This window comes from Bos indicus x Bos taurus, chromosome 8, assembly GCF_003369695.1.
Source record: "Bos indicus x Bos taurus breed Angus x Brahman F1 hybrid chromosome 8, Bos_hybrid_MaternalHap_v2.0, whole genome shotgun sequence".
In the NCBI taxonomy this organism is placed as follows: domain Eukaryota; kingdom Metazoa; phylum Chordata; class Mammalia; order Artiodactyla; family Bovidae; genus Bos; species Bos indicus x Bos taurus.
The window spans coordinates 74,303,987-74,329,232 of record NC_040083.1 but is presented as its reverse complement, the minus strand read 5'-3'; the positions used below and the strand labels follow the sequence as shown (position 1 = coordinate 74,329,232).

General features: G+C 47.1%; 1 protein-coding gene across 4 annotated transcripts; it reads left to right on the top strand.

Moving 5' to 3' along the window:
• On the top strand, positions 1-23,727 carry STMN4 (stathmin 4). Of its 4 annotated transcripts, none has more exons than XM_027549968.1 (7): positions 1-109; positions 15,432-15,510; positions 16,861-16,956; positions 17,638-17,718; positions 18,225-18,433; positions 19,350-19,541; positions 23,126-23,727. In XM_027549968.1, the coding sequence occupies exons 2-7, from the start codon at positions 15,498-15,500 to the stop codon at positions 23,183-23,185; spliced, it is 651 nt and encodes a 216-aa protein (XP_027405769.1). In that variant the 5' UTR covers positions 1-109; positions 15,432-15,497; the 3' UTR covers positions 23,186-23,727. The 4 variants fall into 4 exon arrangements, with proteins under 4 accessions (XP_027405769.1, XP_027405770.1, XP_027405771.1 ...); XM_027549969.1 differs by lacking the exon at positions 23,126-23,727 and adding an exon at positions 20,236-20,333; XM_027549970.1 differs by lacking the exon at positions 17,638-17,718 and having other exon boundaries at positions 23,126-23,720.
• Positions 23,728-25,246: the final 1,519 nt, after the last annotated feature.

Here is a 25,246-nt window from a genome sequence, read left to right as displayed (position 1 = left end):
GTGATGTCATGGTGAGAGCTGAGCAGTGGTGCTGATGTGGAGAGAAGCCCAGGGTACCACTAATTGAGGGAGTGAAGAAGGCAGCAGCTCGCTTCTAACTGGACTGCAGGTAAGTAGAAATGGAATGCAAATTATTTGAAGCTTTACATACAAAAGAAAAGAAAAACAGCAGCTGTAGAGAGGAGAAGCGAGGAGTCTGGTATCTATTGTGTTGCCTTTTGGTTTCATTCAATTCAACTTTGCCAAATCCTGGGGGCAATGGGGTGAGGCAAAAAGGATGGTGCCTGGCAAAGGGGCAAGGGTGGGCTCTAGGAGTCTCTTCTATTCTGGACCTCAGGGGACAGAGGATGGGTGGGAATTGCCAGAGCTTCTTACAGATCAGCCATCCACAATGAGTTCTTTCTGCATAAAAATGTTTTGTTGCTGAGGGAGAAGGGTTTTATTCAGAGTCTGGCTTTCCCTGGATCATCTCTGGCCCCCCAGAGCCCTTACGAACTGAAAGCAGACCTGTGGTTTACATTTCCTTTCTCAGCCACAGTTATTCTGTCTCCCTTGCCCATTGGCAGCCTCCTTTGCTTTCTCCTCAGTCTGTACTGGGTTGCTTTTTTCTCTTGGTTCTAATAATACAATGAGCTCACCATTTCTTTCGCCCCGCCCCGCCCCTGAGGTCAACCTGGTCCTACCTAGGCAGGGACAGATGGCTGTGAGGCTGCAATCTGTGGGAACCCACACCTGCCACACCCTGTTCTCTGCCTGTAGCCTCAACCAGGGCGCGACACCTCCCCAGCCCCAGTGCTCAGCCCACTGCCTTCACCAGGAGTTTAGGCATTGTCCCCACCTCATCCTCGGGGACACAGGGTTTTGACAGCCAGCGGCCAGCTGTGTCCCTGCGTGGCATGCTGCCTTTGTTTTATTCCTCTTGGAAGGTATGGTCAGTTGTGGAGGAGTCTCATTGTCCTGAAAAGGTCAGGACCCCCTAGGGCAGCACAGAAATATACCAATAGCACCTGTCCAAATGCCTGGAGAAGGGACCCCAGAGGCTAGAACAGTGGTGGTGGGGGAGAGGCAGCCAGCAGTGACCTGTGGGGTGGGTGGGAGGTTGAGGGTGGATGTGGGGGAATCTAGTCTCCACCAAGGCTGAGGCTCCCTCAAGGGGGCGGAAGCCTCTCCTACAGGCAGGAGTCAGGGTGCCAGCGGGGGATGAGATCATCCTTCAGACTAGGGGATAATCCTAGTGCTGGAGCTAGCAGAGAGGACAGGTCTAATCGACAGTTCCACCGCAGGGAGGTGGAGTCGCCCGGAGACCCTGCCCCACCCTTCAGGGCCAGCCAGACCTGCGGTGCCTCGGCTCTCCCACGCCCCTACCTTGCCGCTGGGAAGACCTGTCATTTTCCCTGAAGCCCACTTCTCATCCATAGTGCTGGAGCACCTGTCAGCAAGTCCCAGCCCATCTGGGATCCCTGGCTCCACCCAGGCTGCTCTGGGAACAGGTTTGAAATGGGCAAGAATCCTTAACTGCTGAAGGTTCTGCCACAGAGCAAAGGAGAGAATGAGTCCCCCATCACTGGAGGCATCCAAGCCAAAGTCGGATGACCACCCAGCAGGGTAGCTATAGAGGAGATTTCTGCATTGTCTTGGAGATTGATCTGGATCAGTGTTTTTCAAACTGCAGACTGAGACCTGTTTGTGGATTTTGAAATCAATTTTGTGGGTTGTGACTTGTTATTTTCTTTTTTCAGATAAAATGGGATAAAATAGAGTAGGAAAAAAGTAAAAATTCATCCCATACAGTAGTGTTTTCCTATACCATTTTTAGTTGCATATTCTCAGTTATGTTAAATATAAATATATTATTATGTTTATAAATAATTTAATAAAATTCATAAGCAGATATGAATATATTTATGTTTATATTTCAGTTATATATATGTGTATGTATATACATATACATAGATATATACATATGTGTGTGTATATATATGTAAATACATATATATGTCAGTATCATGGCATATATATATATTGGATCATGATATAAAATGTGGTTCTTTATTGTGGATTCCAGTAAGAAAAAGGATTGAGAAAAACTGGCCTAAATAACCTCTTACCACTTTTTCTAACTATAAGACTGTAAACCTTTGGATAACTCTTACTATACTACGAAGTTCATTTAAAATTTTAAAAAATTCTTGATTGTGGTAAAATACACATAATGTGAAATTTACCATTTTAGCCATTTTTAAGTGTTCAGCCAGTGATATGAAATACTTTCACATTGTTGTGTAACCATCGCCACCATCTCCAGAACTTTTTTCATTTTCCCAAACTGAAACTGTCCTCACTAAACAGTAACTCCCCATTCTTTCCACCCCACCCCTGGCAGCTCCCCTTGTACTTTCATTATTGTGACTCTGAGTACTTTAGGTCCCCCATCAAAGTGGAATCCTACAGTAGTTATCTTTTTATGACTGGTTCATTTCACTTAGCAGAGTGTCTTCAAGGTTCATCGCTATTGTGGACTGTGAGCTTCCTACAAGAAGAACTGTTTTATTCATTAGTGCTCCAGGTACAAAATAAGTGCCCAAACTCCAAGTGTTGCTTTAAGTGGAAAACTATATCTCTTTAGGGAGAGACGATTCTAAATGACCCATCAAAGACAGAGAAGTCTGGTGTAACATGGTCCCCTCTGAGCAGACTATGGAACAGATACTATGCTGATGGGTAGTGGGAGTGTCTTTTATTTCTGGCTTCATATCTAGATTTCACTGTGGCTCAATCATAGACATTCTAGGGACAAGTGAGGTTAGCTGTCTTCTCTTGTCCAACTAGGTCGTTTTAACCACACTTTCCCTGTGGGACAGACGTGAGCTGACTGGCAAGATTTAAAATAGAGCAATAAAGACATAAGCTGAGATCCAGTGAGCGAGGTCCTAGAACAGAAAAGAGAGACAATGGCAAAGAAGGAGCATAAGAGACAGCTAGAGAGAAAGTGCCTACATGAAACCAACCATATAGAATGGGAAAATTCAGATCTTTGGGGTTCTTGGTTTTAAATCATTGAATATTTTTTAAAAAGTCAAGATCAGAAACAAAGAAAGGCTTCATTTTTCCTGAATTCCTAAGATCCTCTCTCCAGATCCCCTTGCTATTTTTATATTATTTCCCACTTACCTGGAAACTATAGTTTGGAGATACAGAGATACAGAATTCCCAGAGATTTTGAAATCCTGAGTAGGTGGACATTTTGGAGGGTGGGGTGGGAGGAGAAGAGAAATTTGGAGGAAAATTCTAAAACATGCCGTGTGTGATGGCCTGTAGGGAACCAGACTCTCTCCCTTCCCATCTCACCTCCCCTCTTTTTTGGCTTGGGAAATAAACATGCATCATATATAACTTAATTTACTTTTAAAATTAGAATTTGCTGTATTTAGAGATGTGGTAGTCTTGGGAAAAGGTTACTTTTTGTCCTTTTCTTTGAGGGAAGAGTGAGAACCAAAAAAAAAAAAAATGTTCCTTGACATTTTAAAAAGCATTTTTGAGATTTGTACATTTTCAGTCCCACGAGGAAGACAAGGATACACACAAATAAAGGTATTGGGTTGGCTAAAAAGTTTGTGCGGATTTTTCCATCACATCTGGCTAAAAATCCGAATAAACGTTTTGGCCAACACAATACACCATGCCTGCATCCCGATACACAACGATTCTGCTTCCCCAGTAGAACTCACTGGTTTTTTCTATCATTGCAGACTGATCATTGTGTGTCCACTCTTTTAGGGTCCTGCTTTTAGCGGTGGGTGGTGGGCAGAAGCCAGACTGAACAGATCAGAAGGGGTAGGAATCTGGGGGTGGTGGCCTAATTTATGACAGGGCACAGGTGACCTGAGAGCTCAGAGAACAAAGTAGTGAGTGTGAATCCTGAGAAAGGAGCTAAGCGCAGACTCTGTGTTGAAAGACCCAGCGGGGTGGGGGTTGGGCAGAGTGCAGTGTTCCAGTGGGTCATTTGGGTATGGGGGCCCAGAAATCCAGACCGGGTAGAGAGCGTGGTTCAGACTGTGTGTGTGTGAACAGGTGGACCGACTATCTACTGATTGCACAAACCAACTGGGCTGTTGATCCCACAGTAGGACTGTCTGTTTCCTACACCTGCCACCAAACCAGATAGCAAGGACTCAACAAGGATTCCATGAACCCCTCCTGGAAAAGAATTACTCCAGCATAGTCTAGATAATCAGAGTTTTATCACATTAAAGGACTCAAGTACAAAAAAGATGGGGTATTGATAATGACCACCAAGAAAGAAAACACTAGAATTTAGAGTCATTGCCTAGTTATAATCAACATGCTCATAAAGGTGAATGCAAATGTTAAACATCTGGAGGCCAGGGAATATATATATATATATATATATATATATATACACATCATCGTATTTCTCCTTAGTACCTCGCCTTGTGCTTATAGTAAATATTTCTCCAAAAGTATTTGTTGAATGAATAATGTAAGAAAGAAATCAATAATGATACTCTAGAACTGAAAATCCAAGTCACTATGACGAAAGTCAGGTTTGTAGGGAAAGGAAGTAAAAGTGTGCTAAAGCTCTTATCTCCTAAAGAAAATCATTAGATACTATTCTATTCGTCTAATGAAATTACATGCATTCCTCATTTTATTGCGCTTCACAGATATTGCAGTTTTTACAGACTGAAGGTTTGTGGCGATCCTATGTTGTCAGATGATGGATAACCATCATTTTTTAACAATAAAGTATCTTTTAGACAAAATGCTACTGCACATTTAGTAGACTCTAGTATAGATAAACATACCTTTTATACCTACCAGGAAACCAAAAAATTCATCTGACTTGTTTTATTGCAACATTTGCTTTATTGTGGTGGTCTTCAGTTGATCCTGCTATGTCTCCAAGGTCTGCCTGTGGACATAAATGATTTTAACTTCAAGATAAAATCAAGATGTAAAACTTACAAAGCATCGGAGAAGAATGAAAGAACAGAGAAACAGGAGTAATATTGCAAAAGAGAAGAGTCTCCGTCTCATGTAGCTAGACGTGGGGCCAGAAACCAGGCTCTGCCCCTCCTACGTAGTCTTGGGAACAACACTGGACCTCTTGGGTCCTCTGTCTTCTTTTTGAACACAGATGTGAACCGGACACACTGTAAGATCTCCATGGCTCCTCCCATTTATGGGCACAGAACTTGACCCCTGGAAGTGTTCACAAATCTATTGCTTGTTCTCTGCTGACAGTGAAAATGATTTAATTGATTGACTTGGTAGGTCATGTGTGTTCATTTTAACAGGGACTTTCTGAAGCAATGCCTAACGCAAAAGAGGGCTCAGTGCTGAGACTAAGGTACTTGTGGTTGGGAGGGAGAGTTGGGACAGGCAAGCTTTTGTGTGCCCTTCAAACACATGCCCCAGGCAATCATTCATCTTCCTTATGTTAACACTTGGCCTCGAGTCTCAGGAAGTACCATGGAACTGTGATGTTGGGCTGACCAAAAGTTCATTCAGCACTATCCATAACATCTTATGGGAAAATCTGAATGAACCTTTTGGCCAACCCAATATAAGAAGACTTTGATAAATCCCATTTTTATGGGATCCCATAAATCCCATCTTTGTGATTTTCAACTTATATGACTTTAGGCAAATCAAGTCACCTTCTTGAATTGATCATCTGTAAAGTGGGTTTAATAGAATAGAATAGAATTTAATTCTCTCTAAATTCTATTGGATAGAATTTAGAGAATGAAAGGATAAAAGTGATGATAATGATGTAAAAATAATAGACATAAATAGAAAACTAGAAGGAAATACCAACAGCAAAGAGTAGCAAAATGCCAGAGATTTGTTTCCTTTTCTCTGTCACACAGATGATCTGAAATGTATTAATATGTTTGTAATTAAAACATTATCAGTAAAAGGAATATATATATATACACATACACACACATATGAAAGTGCCTGGCAAGCTGTAGAGCACTATGAATCATTCCTGTTGTGACTAGGAGTAAGATCACAGGGATTTGCTCTATGTGCTGATGCTTCCAAAGCTTTGACCCCAGGATGTGACACAGAGCTGGGTCCCAGGTCCTTGTTCTCCATCCAGCAGCCCTTCACCGAAGCCCATGCCCCTGACTTGTGTGTGTGTGTGTTTCTAAGCTTAAAAAAATTTTTTTATTGGATTATAGTTGCTTTACAATGTTTTGTTAGTTTCTGCTGTATAGCAAACTGAGTCAGCTATACGTGTATACATATATCCCCTCTTTTTTGGATTTCCTTCCCATTCAGGTCACCATAGAACATTGGGTAGAGTTCCCTAAGTATACAGCAGGTTCTCATTAGTTATCTATTTTATACATAGTACCGTGAGTGTATATGTGTCAGTTCCTCCATGTGCCTGATTCATACTTCTAGTATGTTGATTCTCCTGTATCTATTGAATGGAAAATAAAACTAGCCCCCAAAGCACCATCACAGTGGATTATTTGGGGCTGTCTGTTTTCCAGACTTCATTTTGCTCCTCTGGCTTGCCAGCAACAAGGAGGGGCCCCTCAGCCTTAGGCCATCAGAGCTCTGCATTTGCCAGCAGGTGATGTCTCCTTGTTTCCTAGAAGCACTGTTTCTAGTAAATGAAGCTGCATTTCTCAGCCTGCTAGGGACAGTCTGGAGGTTATTCTTGGCCAGGGCTCCCACCATTTCTTCCCCTTGGAGCCTCAGAAGCAGACCCAAGCAGGTGCTGATGAGACACTCGTCAGTTCCCCAAATCACTTAAATCACAGGTTGCACATACACGGACAGGCAGGGCCCACTGAACCACACCAAGGACTTGAGCATCCAGGGATTTTGGTATCCACAGGTATCCTGGAACAGATTCCCCCATCGATCCGGAGGAATGACTATATTCTGCTTTGTCTAGTGTCTCTCTGCAAGTCTCAACCCACCGTTCTTGGCCCATACCCTAATACCTATTCTTTCTTCCTTTATAACATGGTCCTTATTATTGCCAGAGATTTGCCCAAGGCTAGCAGAAACTTCTGAGACTCTAAATTCACACCCAGGGGACCCATTCATTTTTTTCCTTATTGAAAACCCTTGTGGTTATTTTGGGACCTGGCTGAGGGCTTGGCATGGAATTAAATATTCAACAAATATTGTGGAAAGAATGAAAACCACAATCATGAAAAAATAATTTATCTCTTCTTTTAAAGAAAACCCAAATGAGACACATGACTGCCAATCAGAGCCTTTGGATCAACATGAAATAACCAGGTTTACTGTACGGACATGATATGATTCCATGACATTTAGGCAGCTTGTGCAGTGTATTTCAGGTTAATGTTATAATTTCAACAGGACTTTAAAAAATACTGGTAATTGGCACAAATCAAAAGAGCCAGCTTCCTCTACTGCTTGTGGGTAAAGGAACTGGGTCAGAACTCAGAGCTTCTACAACATGATTCTATGAGTTCTTTTACTGTCTCTGAACACTCTTTCCAGGGACCACTCTATTCAAACCATTTGGATGCACATTAGCTTTTTTTCCTCTGGAAAATAGTCTACAGGGGATTTGACACATCCTGATGGCATTTTCTGGGCAGAGCTTGCAGTGACAAATAAAATGCTTGTTCACTCGGATCATATGGATGGTCAGAGATGCCTCCGGAGGTCAGGCATGCATCCAGTAAATGGCCATATGGCATCTGAGAGCTGGATGCTCTTCTGTATTGGCTCTTGGCTATTGATTGCTTTATAGAAAGCCTGAGGGCATGAGTCACAATTTCTGGTCTTGTAAAAAATGTCCTTCAGCATCCCTATCACCATCAGTGGCTCTGGTGGAACCCCCACGTCTCCCCCCGCCCACCCCGCCACCTTGTGGGATGTTCCTGTTGTGTGGGAGGAGAGAGGGAAAAGCACTGACTCTGGAATTCAGAGGTTTGGTTCCATCTCTGCCACCAACTCAGTGTGGCGTCTAGAAACCCAGTCCCCAGGGAGGAACACACTGGCGTTATGGAAGGGACAGTCGTTGGTTGTGTAGGATTGTTGTGTGCCATGAAGGACGTTTAGGCTACCTGGTACCACAGGGATGCCTGTAGCACCTCCAGTCAAACAGTCCTCCAAAAGTCACATGTATTTCCCAGGAGTGAGGTTGCCCCTAGTTGAGAATCCCTTAGTTAGTGATGGCCAGTTCTTCCTTCCCTGACATTTTCATGGTCTTGGGGGAACTGGAGGCTCTGATCTCTTCATTTTCATTTTTTCCTCCCACCAAGAGATCCCTCCTCTGTCAATAGCCTTGATTCTAGATCTTCATGGTCAGCTGCCCTACCCCCAACCAAGATTTCCTCCTTCTGTGTCTTCTGATGACCTAGACCTCAGCTCGGTGGGATTACCGCTAACTGATTAATTTTATCAATTGTGCTAATGGTTCAATCCATCAACAAAAATGTGTAAATGCTTGCTTTTCCATACACAGACTCTTAGATGCTGGAGCTGGACTAAGAGTAGGGAGCAGTTTGCAAAGGGGAAAACAGTGTCGCATGGGATGCAAACAGTCCAGGGTTTAGCTCATTTAGGCAGGCCCTCATCCCTTTGGGCCTCACCTCAGCTCCTAGTCTTCTTCTCCCAGCAGTATAATCTAAAGAGAGAGATGGGTTTTAGACTGAAAAGTCCAGCCTTGCCCCTTACTACCGGTAGGACTTAGTGTACTTAACCTGACTCTGTTGAGCTCCAATTTCCTCATTATAAAAGGACCTCAGAAAATAAAACTGAGATAATGCCTATGATTTTTCTGGTACCAAGGAGGTGCCCAAGAAGTGGTAGTTATTATTATTGCAATGATCCTCAGCATCACCATTTTTCCTCTTTTTTGTTTGTATTCAAAAGATGCCAGTGGCTTCCTACTGAATAGAAGATAAAGTACCTTTCCCTGGTCTGGAGGTCTGATCTTCCTATTCCTATTCTAGCAACTGGTCCCAATGCATCCTTCATGCAGCCCAGTGGGTCTTCTCTGTTTCACCGGTAAACCCAGTTCACACACCCAGCACACAGGCAAGTTCTAGAGCCACTGCAAGACTAGAAGCCGGCAGAAGCCACACTGCATCATAACCCCATCACCCTCTCACCTTTGCCACCTGAAGCATGAGTCCTCTCGCCACTGGCTGAGCTTGATTGTACCTGACAGCAGAGGGGTTGAGCTGCCCAGGGAGGCCCTGCCTCTCCAAAAACCAGTCTGCACCCATCAGAAATGTGTGGGAGTGAGCACCAGGGGATGGGACAGGGGAGGCAGGGGCGATTGGGAGGCTGTGGTCCTGAACTCTGGCTCTGGTTCTGTGGTTATCAGCTGAGTGATTGAGACATGTTCCCATTCTGTTGCGGCAGGCCCCTTTGAGCTTCTATTGCTAGATATGGTCAGTTTCCTAGTCTTCCTTAGGGGTAACCAAGGAAGGTTAGGGGCAACCCAAGGCCTGGAATTGGCCTCTGCCTTAATAGAAAACATGCAAGGACACTCTGGGAGGGCCAGAGCTGTGCCTCAGCAAGGGTTTTTGCCAGATGATGTTCTGATATCTGGTGTCTTGGATAGAATCTCCCACTGATGGGCCTGACTTCTTAGCTTTACCCCCTACTCTGGCCTCTATGGTCTTTTAAACTTCACCTGCCTCCCTAAATTCCTAGCATTCTGTCCTCCCTGACCTTGGCAATAACACCCCTTATTGCCCCTCTCTGGTAGTCCCTGGTTAGGCCTGGTGGCCCCACTCCATTGCAGGTATTCTGCTGTGACTTGACAACCCAACCCACACTGTCAAGCCATTTGACAGATTCCACAGCACTGAGACAAGCTTGCAGGGCCCAGGTCTCTAAACTAATGCTGGTCTGTGGGCCTTTGGGTTCATGGGATGCACCCAGGAGAACGGCCTGGGCTGTTGGTGTTCAAGATGGGAGAACAGAGGACTGAGAGCTGCTTCGAAGGGCCTGAAGGTCAGGGGTTAGCATAACTAGATCTTTCTAGCTGTGAGTGTCCAATCTGGGTGTCACCCACAAGAAACTTGGACTACTCAGGCAGCAAGGCTGAGTGCTGAGGAGGGGGTGGGACCGGCCCACCACCCACATTGATGCCACAGGTTAGTTAGGGATGCAGTCAGGCTCCCTGTTGTGGCCACCACTACCCAGGGACTCAGGACCACTTTGCATTGTTGGCCCTTGCAGAAGAATCTTCCCTCCCACCTCTCCCGCCTTCCGCCGCCACCCCCCACCCCCCGGCCCCGTTATATCCTTTCTTAGAACATTCTTTTGAGTCTTAAGTGCCATAGAAGTGACGTGACTATTGGCATGAAGATTTATGAGGTTACTATGTACCTCAGGTACACATACACAGGTCATCTTTTTTTTTTGGTTGAGCTCCAGGACATTTGGGATCTTAGTTCCCCAAGCAGGGATCAAACCCATGATGCCTCCATTGGGAACCCAGAGTCTTAACCACTGGATCACCAGGGAAGTCCCAGAGATTATCCTGAGAACCAAATCAGACCATGTGAAAATACTGGTAGCTGAGATACAATGAACGAGTGAATCATGGATTTGAATGAATCCTGGCCCTGTTGCTTATCAAGTATATTAGATTGCTTGGGCTACTGTAAGAAATGATCACAAACTTAGCGGCTGAACACAACAAAAATTCATCCTCGTGCAGTTCTGGCGTCCAGAAGTTCAGAAATGAAGATGTCAACAGGGTCTTACCCCGCCCAGAGACTTGGAGGAGGGTTCCCCCTGCCTCTTCCAGTTTCCAGTGCTCCAGGCCTTGCTTGGCTTGTGGCAGCATCACTCCAGCCTGTCTCCACCTTTCCAAGGTCTTCTCTCTGTGCATCTCTCCATGCATGTTTCTTATAAGGGCACTTGTACCACCTGGACAGACAGAATGATCTCATCTTGAGATCCAACTTACTTAAACGTGCAAAGAAGTCACATCCCCAAACTGCAAGGGTTAGGATGTGGACAGGTTTAGTTCGAGGACACCACTCAACGCACTACACTGAGTGACCTTGGTAATGCCATTTAGCCTCTCTGAGCTGCAATTCACACCTCTTTAAGACAGGGGTAGTAAGTCCTACATCACAAGGTTATGATGAAAATTAAAGTGAAAGCACTTGTCACATAGTAGATGCTCTATAAATACACATGGTTAATGATGCAGATTTCAACCCTGTGAAACTGAGAGCTCGCAACTGCAAATCTCATGGGCATGAATACCTCTGCTCATCTTTTTAAAAAATTTCTTTTGTTTATTCACACTGCATGGCCTGTGGGGTCTTAGTTCCCTTACCAGGGATCGAATGAACCCTTGCCCCCTGCATTGAAAGCACAGAATCTTAACCACTAGACTACTGGGGAAATTCCCTCTGCCCATCTCTAGGAGGTCTCCTCTTCCCTGCCCTGTCTTCTTTCTCTGCCTATCTGACCTGTACTTGATTCCTCCTGCAATTAAAACTCCTCACATAGTATCTTTCATTGATGTATACAGAGTGCCTAGTACGTAGTCTTCATTAAATCATATCCTGAGGTTAGACTGCCTTTCCCTGAGTCCCCAGGACCATGGAGGAAACAGTAGTTAGCATTCAGTCCTTCCACTGGCTATAAGAGATGAGCTTTTAAGTCAGAAGATTTGAACCAGCGCTACACCAACTAGCTGTGTATCCTTAGCTAAGAATCTTAACATCTCTGAGCCCCAAGTTCTTCACCTAAAAGCGAAGCTGACAATGCCTGTCTTATCAGCCCAGCCAGCCTCCTGCAAAGATCGACTGGGATAATGTAGGCAACCAGGACTGTAATTAGTCACATGCTCCATGAGTGTAGGGTCTTAATTATCATTTTCAGCTCAAGCCAAGGGACATAGTCCCTGACTCTAGGTAGCCATGCTCACAGAAAAAGCCCAGCTTGGTATCCTTCCTCAGGGTGTTGTACTTACTCTGCCTCCTCTTTCCTATTTGGACCCCCACTTTTAAAAACAAGTATCTATTTATTTTTCTATTGAATTTTTTGTTTTGGCCTCACCCTGTGGCATGCAGGATCTTAACCAGAGATGGAACCTGCCTGCCCTGCCCCCTGCAGTGGAAGCTCAGAGTCTTAACCAGTGGACCGCTCTCACTTCTGATCCATTACCCAGGTTGAGGTCTGAGCCTGTGCCCTCTCCTGGAAAGGTCTCCCTCCCTCTGCCAGTCGCCCCATCAAGCAGCCTGGTCATGAGTGGGAGATGGTGTGGAATGGAGCTCATGACCAGGGGGGTCGTTTCCGGGCACTCTGCCCGCATCTCTGCTCGGGGACTCACTGGTGCTGCCAGGATCAACTTGACTCCAAGGACAGAGGCCCATTGTATTGTGTTGGGAGGGGCCCTGGCAGGGACCTCTGGCTCCAAAGCACAAGGAGAACACAGAGGCCCTGAGGGGAACAGAGCCCTTCAAGTCTTTTGACCTGGTTTCAAATCTCTGCACTTTCGCTTTCTAGCTGAGTGACCCTGAGCAAGTCACACAAACCCTCTGAGCCTCCATTTCCTTGTGTGCAGATGGGAATGACAGTCCTTACCTGTAGGTGTGTGATACCTGGTAGTGAGCTTGATGTAAAAGGCTGAGGAAAGGAAACTAATATTTATGAAATTCTCCCTTTTGCTGGATGCTTTTCTCATTTCATTTGGACAACTCTGTGCAGAATTAAGATGGGGAGAACAAGGTTAGATGTGTGACGTGACTAGTGATTGCTACAAGAGAGGTGAAGCCTGTGTCTGACCCCACACTGGTCCAGCCTTAAAGCCTTGGTGGAGCCTCTTGTTCCCATACACTCCCCTGCCCATCTCCAGTCAGTACTGCTTCTGATCACAGAAGGAAAACACCCCAGTAAGCAAGGAAAGGGGTTCTAAGTTGGTTCAGAGTCCCTTTCCTTCCTGGGGTGGCAGACAGTGAGCTCATGTCACCTTCTGCTGGCACAGTGACCACTGAGGATGACTGGGTTTGTCAGGGTTCTCCAGAGAGACAGACCAGTAGGCTACATATAGAAAGAGATGTATCATGAAGGACTGACTCATGAAGTTATGGAGGCTGAAAAGTCTCGCTATCAGCAGTCTGCAAGTTGGAGGCCTGGGAAGGCCAGTGGTATAATCCTGTGTGGGTGAGTGCTTAGTCGCTTCAGTCATTTCTGACTCTTTGTGACTCCACGGACTATAGCCCACCAGGCTACTCTGTCCATGGGATTCTTCAGGCAAGAATACTGGAGTGGACTGGTGTGCCCTCCTCCAGGGATCCCCAACCCAGGGATCAAACCCACATCTCTTATGTCTCCTGCATTGGCAGGTGGGTTCTTTACCACTAGTGCCATAGGGGAAACCCTGAGTAATCCTAGTCCAAGTCTAAAGGCCAAAGAACCAGGAGCTCCCATGCCTGAGGGCAGGAGAAGATGGATGTCCTAACTCAAGCAAAGAAAATCCTCCCTTTCTCCACTGTTGTGTTCTACTCTGGCCCTCAACAAATTGGGTGGTGCCCACTCAAACTGGGGACGGCCACCTTGTTTGCTCAGTCTCTCGACTCAAACGCTCACCTCTTCCACAGACACCCTCACAGACACACCCAAGGAGACACACCCAAGGATGTTGTTTACCAGCCATCTGGCCATCTCTCTTAGCCCAGTCAAGCTGACACAAGGATGAACCATCACAGTAACCAAGAATCGAGTGGTGCCCATGATGGTGGCTCACTGCTGGTTGTTCCTCACTCCATCAGATAGAAGGTTGCCTCCTATCTGTCCTCCAGACACGCTCCAGTCTGTTTCCTTCCTGCCTCTTATTTCACCTCCTTCTTCACACTTTCTGGTCCAGCATCAATCAGCTTGGGACCCTCATAGCTTTCTCACCCTGACTCTCTCTTTTACTAAAAAAAAATATGTATTCATTTGTTTGGCTATGCTGGATACCAGCTGCGGCATGCAGGATCTTCATGTGGGATCTAATTCCCTAACCGAGATAGAACCCAGGCCCTCTGCACTGGGATTGCAGAAATCTTAACCACTGGGCCACCAGGAAGTCTCCCTCACCCTGACTCTGGCATGTGCTGTTCCCCCAGAAGAACATCCTGCTTAATTTTGACTCATCATTTAAGACTCAGTACTGGTACTGCTAACACCAGGGGTCCTTTCTGGCTCCCCAGACCTCATGCAGAGTCTAAAGCCCCATCTCTGTAGTCCTGCAGTAATCCCCAATGCTGATTTCCATCTCTGCATGAATCACATGATGATCACATTAATATTCAATATTTGTCTCTTTTCATAGTCTAGGATTGACTTAAAGGGGGTCAAGCAGTGTTTAGGACAGTGGTTCTGGAGATGAGCAAAAGAGAGAGGGCAACTGAAGAGGTATTTTGTTGGATTTTTCTTTACATTTTCTAAAAGAAATTTATTTCATTTTATTATGACATTGTAGAATAACTATACTCTAACTATTCTTTTTTAAAAACTGGAGTATATTTGCTTTACAATGTTGTGTTGATTTCTGCTGTGCAACAAAGTGGATCAACTATATGTATACGTATATCCCCTACCTCTTGGACCTCCCCACCATGCCCACCCCCATCCCACCCCTCTAAGTCATCACAGAGCACCAGGCTGAGCTCCCTGCATTATACAGTAGGTTCCCACTATCTATCTGTTTTACACGTGGTTAGTGTATATATGTCAATTCTAATCTCCCAGTTCATCCCACCCTACCTCTCCCCACCTGTGTCCAAATGTCCATTCCCTACATACATGTCCGTTCCCTCCATCTGCATCTCTATTTCTGCCCTTCATTAGATTCATCTGTACCAGATGAATCTTTCTGACTTACTTCACTCTGTATGACCGGCTCTAGGTCCATCAGTGTCTTTACAAATGACCCAGTTTCATTCGTTTTTACAGTTGATATTCCATTGTACACACGTACCACACTGAAGAGGTATTTGACATCCTCTGTCCACTGTCATATGGTCTGGACAGGAAGGTCCAGGGTGAGTGGACCTTCACAGAGTTATTTTGTGAATATGTCCCAGGTGATTCTGACTTAGGGTTGGTCTCTCACCTCAACCTTTGCCTTGGACCAGGTGACTGAGCCGCACAAGGAAACAGATGAACATCTACTGATACATTCAGTTTGGGGAAACCCGTGTTTGAGGCTTGAGGGGTCTTGAGATTGGGAAGTCAATGATGAAACTCTTATTGTGCTTGGAAACTGAACTTGACTTGGGTGATGTGGAAGAGGTGGCTTGGTGTTTGGGGAAGGGAAATTCAGCCTGGAGGTGGGGGACAGATGATCCTGAAATTTCCTCCCTGGTTGTATAAAGACCTTCCTCATGCGAATAACCTGTCAACTAAAATGCTCTTAATTTTTGGATTTGTGACAGTGTCCTGAGCTGACATCAGACTTACCTTGACTTTCACTAGGACTCAGCTCTCATATTCCAGAAAACATGACCCTTGCTGGTAAGTACAAAAACCCATTTATGTTATGGGCGCCACAACACAGGGTATTTCTGTACACATGTGTTTGTACTTACATGTGCACAGAGAAGATAAAAGGCTGACAGGAAATGCACCTAAGGGTTAAAGAGATTATCTCTAGGTGGGAGGTGGGATCATAGCTGAGCTTTTCTTCCTTGTACTCATCTGAGTGTGTTTTTTGTTTTCTACAATGGCTATGTAATATTTTTGCAATTAATCCTGCTTTCAATTTGTAAAAGGAAATGAGGGGTGAGTTGCAGCAGTGGGGGTGGGGAAGGGACTGACAGGAGCACACACCAGGGCCTGGAGGAGTTGGGTTGGACTGGACTCAACATATGAGCTCCATGGACTTCCCTGGTGGTCCAGTGGTTAGGACTCCATGCTTCCACTTCTGAGGGCCCGGGTTTGAGCCCTTGTTGGGGAACTAAGATCCTCTAAGCCGAGTGGTGTGGGGAAAAAAAAATCAGCTCTAAACGTGACATCCTGGTTTCCAAACCCTCTCCAGACACAGAGTGACCAGATAGGGGTGGGGGTATGTGTCCAGCCTTCACGGAGGGACACCAGCCCTTTTGGCTTTGACCACTGCATTGGGATGATCAGGGAAGGCTCACAGCCTAACCTTGTCACCCAGGGAAGGACACAATCACAGGAATGGTGGCGGCCTTCTTTGCCCTCACAGAAGTACTGCCAAGTACCTTGAGAATGGAGTGTGTGTTGCCTCTATCCTAGAGTGAAAGGAATGGAATATCCTGGGCACGTGGGGGGAAATAGAGAGAGGTCCAGGGTGCATGCTGGGGTGAGGGCACTGGTGCTTGGGGTCCATGTTGTTGCTGTTTAGTCGCTCAGTCGTGTCTGACTCTTTACGACCCCCAGGGACTGTAGCCCACCAGGGTCCTCTGTCCGTGGGATTTCCCAGGCAAGAATACTGAAGCAGGTTGCCATTTTCTTCTCCAGGGGATTTTCCCTGACCCAGGGGTCAAACCTGCATCTCCTGCAAGTCTCCCGCATTCTTTATCACTGAGACCTGGGAAGCCATTGGGGTCCATACCTGAGGGCATTTTTTGCGTTCAGTATCACAAAGGGAGATGATGCACTGGAGAGAGGATAGGGTCCTCTGGGAGCTCTGGCAGGCTCAGGTTCTCATAGGTGGGCAGAAGTGGGTCCAAATCATACATAGGGGTTCTAAAGAGAGCTGCTCAGGGCAGAAAGGGCTGTGTCACCGTGCAAGGGTCTGGGTGGTTTGGGTGCCTCTGTGGAGCCTGGTGACACCCGGGGTCTGGTTTCTGAGTCTAGGAAGGGGGTCGCCCTCTTCACCTGTCCGTGTTTCCACAGCCTACAAGGAGAAGATGAAGGAGCTCCCGCTGGTGTCCTTGTTCTGCTCCTGCTTCCTGGCCGACCCCCTGAATAAGTCATCCTATAAATATGAAGGTACATGAGGGCCACCGCTGGGGGACTAAGGACCGAGGCTTCCTGTAGCTTGTCTCCAGGAGCCTAGTATACCCACCCTTGTTTCCCGAGATTCTGCCCTATGTCACATTTTATTTCACAGAGCCAGTAAAGTCACTGCAGCTGATTCTGGGGGGTCTACATGCAACACGATGGTGGGAGTGGGGCTGCAACCCGGGGGACCAGACAGCAGCTGAGGGTCTGAGTCAGACCCTCTCAGAGTGCCCTTGATCTCAGCTTTTGTTCACTTGTGTGACAAACAAATGTGGTGGAAGATGCAGAGGCCAAGTAGACAGAGAGTCTGCCCTCAGGGACACCTAGCCTAGAAGAGGGACAGTCATGTGTCAATCACCAGACACCCTGGCCCATTGTCTCTTTAGTGAAGGGTCAAGAATGCTCTGAGCGAGTCCAGAGGTGGGAAGGGACTTCTGTGCTTTGGCCACCCAAGGAGTTTCTGGGATGGCCGTGTTGCCCGAGCCCTGTGACAGGTCCCAGGATACAGACAAGGAACATTGATTGGCCATGTCCTGATTGAGGGGGGTTGGTGGCTGGGGAAGCCAGGTCACCTCTTAATTTCCTGGGGCTTAAAAGGACGGTACGGGTTTGGTCTGGAAATGAGAGATGGGAATGCTCGGGTCACCTGAGATTGTTTTTTCTGTTTAGGCTGGTGTGGGAGACAGTGTAGGAGAAAAGATGAGAGCCAGCGGAGAGACAGTGCTGACTGGAGAGAAAGAAGAGAGCAGGGTAGGAGGGGGCGGGGGGAGAGGTCTGCAGGCCGAGCGTCAGATCTGTAGTGGAGTGAGGAGTGGACGGGCGGTGGGTGGTGAATGTCTCCGTGTGTACCAATTTGAAAGTGAAAGTGTTAGTTGTGTTCAACTCTTTGAGACCCCACAGCTGTAGTCCATCAGGCTCCTCTGTCCATGGAATTTCCCAGGCAAGCCAGTTTGAGCAAGAGCCCAGCTAAAGGGGGACCCTTGTGGCAGAAGCAAAACAAAGGCAGTTGCTACAGCCATGATTAGAAATCCCCTGTCCTGGGGCTCCTGCTCTTAGAGCCAGAGACTCTCCAGTGGCTGCCCACTCCAGATGCAGCAGAACCCAGCAAGCTTGCGTGCTATGTTCAGGACAGACCCAGAACCCTGGCCTTTGGTCAGCCTTGGGGACCCTGGCCCTCCCTCATATGTGTGCATGCTATAGGGGGGCCCATATGGTCTTCAAGGAGGGGTGAGCAGCCCCTTTTCTGTTCTCTGCAGCAGACACAGTGGACCTGAACTGGTGTGTCATTTCCGACATGGAAGTCATTGAGCTGAATAAATGCACTTCTGGTCAGTCCTTTGAAGTCATCCTGAAGCCACCCTCCTTTGATGGGGTGCCTGAGTTCAATGCCTCCCTCCCCAGACGGCGAGACCCATCACTGGAAGAAATCCAGAAGAAACTGGAAGCAGCTGAGGAGCGGAGGAAGGTAAGTGGCTCTCCTTTTCTTCCCCGGTAGGGCGTGATGGGGAGGAAGTTGAAGAAGACAGGTTCTGAGCTGAAGTCGGGTCACCACCAACCTGTAGATATGAAGGCAGCACCTCCAGATACCAGGAAGGGAATGAGACACTATGGAGAGAAACAAAGATATAAAAACCCCAGGTGTTTAGGAGCTTGCTTAGGGGAAGAAGATGCTATATTACATGCCTCCAAGGGGTGACCTTATAGTGACCTGGGCCAACACTAAGGATTGAAGGAAAGGCTGGACAATTAAGGAAAGGGGTCCTTAACTGGGAGAGGGGGAAGAAGGTCATGGCATGGTATATTGGGTTGGTCAAAAAGCTTGTTTGGGTTTTTGGTTAGTGCTTACGACAAGCCCAAAAGAATTTTTTGGCCAACCTGATACTTTCACCCCTTGGTGTGCCTTCCTTACTTTCTATGGATTCTTATGGTTCAACTCCGATGCTGTTTCTGTGTAAGCTTTCCTTCATCTTTGAAGCTGAAAATGATGATCACCCTTGAATTCCTATAGCACTTCATTTCTGCCTCTCAAGGCATACGTCACATGCTAGCCTGGGTTAGAGTTATTTATATATGATTTGTCTCTACTAGACTTTTTTTTTCTTTCCCAAGCTGCTAGAATAGTGTCTGCTACACTGTATCTGATCACTTTTTTGTGAATGAACGAATGGATGGATAGATGGATGAATGATGGCAATGAGAAAAAGAGGACTGAGAGCCCAGTGGGAGAACCCAAGAAGCATCCTTGCTTCCTGCCAACAGGCCAGGGGCCCAGGTTCAGGGAGGTGTGCGCTCTGGGTGTGCAGCTCTTAAGTTATGATGGTAAAATCACACCCTGGCTTGCTCACCTGCAAGGGCCTCCTTTTCACTTCATGCTCCCATAGTACCAGGAAGCAGAGCTCCTGAAGCACCTGGCAGAGAAGCGAGAACACGAGCGGGAGGTGATCCAAAAAGCCATCGAGGAAAACAACAACTTCATCAAGATGGCAAAGGAAAAACTGGCCCAGAAGATGGAATCCAATAAGGAGAACCGGGAGGCCCACCTTGCTGCCATGTTGGAACGGCTGCAAGAGAAGGTAAGAGGTCTCGGATTGGAGAGGAGACTCCTAGGACTTGCTCTTCCTTCCACGGCAAGTACGATGGACATGCCTATCATTTCAGGGAGCAAGTAGCAAGGCAGGAGTGGCCACATTTCTCTTAGGTTAGATCCTTAGAGAGTTCCAAGGGATTACTTGGGAGGTGGCAGGCAAGAACTATAAACTGAGCCAAGAACCATGAACCAATGAACCAAAAACCATGAACTCCTTGGGGGGATGAATTGCCCAGCTACACAATTGAAATTTCTCATTGTCTGAGGGAGATTAGACCACTTATCTTCCAGAGAAGCCTGCTGAATGCTTTTGTACATTCCTGGCTTCATTCTTAAATGCCCTGATTTGATTTAATGAAAGATGCTGACTTGAGCTCTTGGCTTGAGGCCAAGGGCATGACCAGCTGAGCTGCCCACTGAGCAGGAAACACGATCCTCTCCAAACCTCTTGATGTGGGCTGAGTGGGTCACCGGTGTCTCCAATATTCTGCCTTTTGTCAATAAACCTAACGATGTCACCCGAATATGAGAAACGTGAGAGACTGGGGTTGGTCCCGCGTGTCAGCAGAAGCACAGCCCATTCTGCTGAGAACACGCTGGCCTCGTTTCCTGAGTCCCAAGGCTGCCCCAGTTTCTCCTGCGGCTCCTGGGAGAGCTCCAGCTCTGTGTTTTATTTCCAGGCGCCGCCTGCCGCGCGGTGACTCCCGGGACCCGATCGGTGGCCTCATCCCATGGTGAGCAGCGTGGTCTCCGCTCCTTCCTGCCCATCCACCTAGAGTCTCAGGCCCTTGGCACAACTACTAGAAAGATCTGGTTTCTTCACAGGGGATCTGGATGTTGTGTAGGCCCTGCAGCTGGCCAGCATGTGGCAACCCCCATCCACTCTCTTTCTCCATCCTTTGGGGGGCAACGAGCCCTCCATAAGTATCAGATGGGAGGGAAGTGTTCTGGGTCTGATTTCAGGCTTCCTCAGTTATTGAGAAATGGGTAGGAACAAACTCTTGCAGGAAAAAGAAATCAGAGACTGGGACAGGATGTGGCCTGGGCATTCAGGCTAAACCTGAGACAAATACTGAGGATAAAGCCATGATATGCGATTTGAAAGACTGCAAAACACTTTTATTTCATCATACCCCTATCCTCACAATGCGATGAGCAGGATGGGCATTATCCTTATTTTACCAGTAAGAATCCATGTCAGAGGAAGGTCCAGTGACTTGCCCAGCGTCACATAGCCACTAAGCAATGGAGCTGGGAACAGAACTGAGTTCTTTGACTATGAGTCTAGGTGGCTCTTTCTATGCTTGTTTCAGGAAGACCAGACCACAAGCATCCTGCCAGCTTTTTGTCAGACAGGGAGCCACTTGGAGGCCAAGGAAAGGGAGTCCAGAAACTAGGGATCCATCCAGTAAGCAGATATAGGGAATAGAGAGAGGTTCTGAGCTAGAGAGGCTGGGAAAGTCCAAGATCTGGAGGAAGAGCTATGGGGGTGAGATAAGCCTCAAATGAGCACGATGTTAGAGCAGACGTGTGGGTGGGCCTCACTCCTCTGGGTTCCTGACCCCTCTTCACCTTTGCCCCTCGATGAGGACAGGAGGTAGGATGAGATAGGTGTGTGGTGTCTGCTCTGCTAGGCACCTATAACAATGCCTCTGCATCAGTACTTGCATGAGTCACCAAGAGTCAGCACCAGACTTACCTGGTGTAAAGTTGAAAACTATAGGTACTTGGACCCTAACCCCAGACCCACCAATCCTGGCTCTCTAGGGATGGTGCCTGAGGACCTCAGTGGTTTTTTTTCATATTAAATTTTTTTTATTAGAGTATAATTGCTTTACAATGTTGTATTAATTTCTGCTGTATAGCAAAATGAGTCAGCTATACGAACACATACAACCTGTCCCTCTTGAGTCTTCCTCCCACCGCCCGCCCATCTCACTCCTCTGGGTCATCACAGGGCACTGAGCTGAGCTCCCTGTGTCATACAGCAGCTTCTCACTAGCTATTTTACACATGGTGGTGCACATATGTCAGTGCTACTCTCCCAGTTCATCCCGCCCTCCACTCCACCCTCCCCTGTGTCCATGTAGGGCCTCAGTTTAATAAGCTTCTAAGATCATGCTGACATGTGGCAAGGTTGAGAACCACTGCCCTAGATGTACCATTCCCCATGCTTTCTTCAGGGCCATGGAAAGTTTTAGGGTCTCTCCAGGGACAGATCTGTAGTCTAAGGTACCTCCTGGGACCTTGGGCTGCCTCAGTGGGTCTTCCCCAGGCTGATTCATACCTGGATGTGAATGGATAGAAGGCTCTGGCAGAGACACACTTTACTGAGCATCTATTATGTGCATGGTGCTAGATGAGGAACTGGAGATACTAATACAAAGAGGAAAAGGCATGCTCCCTGCCCACAAGGAGGACCCAGATGTCTTCATCATGATCAGGGATGGAAAGTAGACCATGAAAAGCCCTAGAGGTGAACCCCAAAATTACAGAATTCTAGAGGTAAAAGAGCCTCCTTTCCATTTGTTGTTTAGTGGCTAAGTCACATCTGATTCTTTGTGACCCCACAGACAGTAGCCTGCCAGGCTCCTCTGTCCGTAGAATTTTCCAGGCAAGAATATTGGTAGCCGTTTCTTCCTCCAGGGGATCTTCCCAACCCAGGGATTGAAACCAGGTCTCCTGTATTGCAGGTGGATTCTTTACCACTGAGCCACAGTGATGTCTGTGGCCCTCCCTGAGCCTGATCAGTGAAGTGAGTTGGTCAAGGTCACACAGCTGATGGGCCTTTGAAGTCAGAGCCCATTGTTTGGTTTGATGATGCTCAGAAACAAAGGGAGCTTCCCTGGTGGTTCAGACAGTAAAGAACCTGCCTGCAATGCAGGAGACCAGGGTTCAGTCCCTGGGTTGGGAAGGTCCCCTGGAGAAGAGAATGGCAACCTACTCCAGTATTCCTGCCTGAGAATTCATGGACAGAGGAGCCTGGCAGGGAAACAAAGAGTTGGACACCACTGAGTGACCAACAGTCACTTTCAAGAAACAAAAGAAGATTCTTTATCACACTTTGTGGAACTGGACATTTTCCAAAATCCTTTATTTGATTTATGCTTTACAAGCCCTTGTCTTTCATCCAGGGGCTTAAAACAACCTTCACTAAAGAGGTGGACCAGAAACACAAGGGCAGTCCAGTTGCCTGTGTGTAGGGGCCACCTGCGGTGAGTTCTCCTGAGCTACTCCTGGCATCAGGTCAAGCAGTGTAATCAGCCCCAAGATGGCCAGGTGAGGGTGGCAGAGGCTGATGGTCCCTGCCAGGTGGGTCCCCCAGGGAAGTTGTTCCCAGGTAACAAGCATCCTGGGGCCAGAGGCACCAGCAAGCTCCCTCACCTGTCTCCTGCCAGGCTCACCTGCCTCCTCTGGTCCCTTCTCAAGATGCCTTTGCAGACCCTGCGAGTCTCTTCCTGTGGTGGCCAGTGGTGACCACACTGTTTGCTTCGGCCCTCCAGCCCCTCGGTCTCCCTTTATCCCGGGGTAGTCGGTATGACCCGATCTTTTCTCTCCCTTCCCTCCCAGGACAAGCACGCGGAGGAGGTGCGGAAAAACAAGGAGCTGAAGGAAGAGGCCTCGAGGTAAAGCCCAGAGGCAAAGAAGTTTCCAGAACGGCCAGACAGCTCCAGCAGCTCCGCAGTTCCGGAGGCAGCCTGGCCCATCGCTGGCTGCTCTCCCAGCACTGGGGTTTGGGGGGAGGGGGGTGGCCAGGGGCGTTTCCTCTGCTTTTGGTGTTTGTACATGTAAAGAATTGACCAGTGAAGCCATCCTATTTGTTTCAGGGGAACAATGATGGGGTGGGAGAGGGGAGTGAAGGAGAGAGGTGGGGAAAGAGAGATGGAGAAGGACTCGTGGACATTGTAATCCAGCCCAGGTCAAATTCTAGGCTTTTCTTCACAGTGAGCATCCGGGCACCGCCTTGAAGGAAGTTAACAACAGGCGGTAGAATTCCCAGCAAAGGGCAGAGTCCTGGGTGGAAGGGGGGCTGCAGGGCGTGGCCGGAGACGCCAGCAGCGAGTGGGGGGCCCTGTGACGGGGGGATGAGGTGTGAATGTGTGTGTGTGTGTTAACCATTATCTTTTGATCATCATGACCAACAATGAAACATTTCCTCCAAGTCTCCAGTTCTTTATTTCCTGAATTTGTCCTTTGTGTAATTTATAGAATGTTCTTGAATTTGGTTTCCCCCCATCAGGGGCCAGATGCCCCCTTATTTGTTATTTTGACCATCAGGGCATCTGAGGTGCTGGGTAAGGATAGTTGAGACATGCCATTCTTTGGCATTGTTTGATTTTTCTTCATTTTTACCCGCCACTCCCCTCGCCTTTCCTGGGCTGTCCCATGTTGTATTGAGTGCACTGAATTGATAAAATTAATATTCCTTTGAGTGGATTGACATTCCAATGTGGTCTCCAAGAAGAAAGAGGGCTCCCCTGGTGGCTCAAATGATAAAGAATCCTCCTGCAATGCAGGAGACCTGGGTTCGATCCCTGGATCGGGAAGATCCCCTGGAGAAGGGAATGGCTACCCACTTCAGTATTCTTGCCTGGAGAATTCCACAGACAGAGGAGTCTGGTGGGCTACAGTGCATGGGATCGCAAGGGTTGGACACGACTGAGTGAAAGAAGGAAGGAGGAAGTCTGCCTCACGTGAAGGATATGAGATGCTAGGTGGTCACAGATAGTGAGTAACTGAGGAAATAAAGTTTGTTAGTGGAAAGCAGAGAGGATCATTTCATGATCCAGAACATGGAACCACAGCTGGGAAAGGAGCCTCCCTACTTCTCTCCCTGCAAACAGAGGGGGTGGGGATAGCCTGTATGTGAACAGGGTCCCAGGGCACCTTGCCACCTTGTCCTTCCCACTGTCTTATACAGCTCTGTAAATAAAATTTTTTTTCTTCCCATTAGTGGCACTGCAATTTAGATTCATTTAGAGTAGGATAACAGGAGGGATCAGAGATGTCATTTTTTAATTGTGTGGCAGGAATTTTGATTAGTACATGGGGTGGACACAACTCTTCCTTTGAGCGGGTGGAGACAAGGATGATAGATATACACCAAGAGTATGTCCACACCACACTCACCTTCTGAGTGTAAGTGACAAACCTGCTTATGGTTATCTAAGCCCAGAACTCAGTTTTACATATAAGCACAAACTCCCTCCCCCCCACCGTGGTGGCTTTTGCAGGAATGCAGTCCCTCTGCTGTGCTGGTCTTAGGTCTTTAGCCATTGATCTATCTCATTCCTCTGTGCTCTCTCCTTGGCTCTTGAGTCCTATTCTTCTCCATTTACCTGTCCTTGGAATTAATTCTTTTCTCCTGCTCAGCACCTTCTCACAGACAAGAGGTTAACTTGAATCCACTCTGACAAAACCTAAAAGCAATCTTTGAAAAAAATTACACTGCTTTCAAGCAAATTATTGGCATGCCAGAACAAAGTCCAAACTGAGCCCAACAATGTAAAATTAAAAATATCTGGTATCTAGTAAAAATCTACAAGACATACAAAGAAGAAGGAAAATATTGCAGATAATCAGGAGAAAAATCTATGGAGGCAAATATAGAAAGGAAAACTTTGATGGAATTAATAGATAAAGATTTTAAAATAGCCACTAAAATCTGCTTCATATGTATAAGGAAGTAAT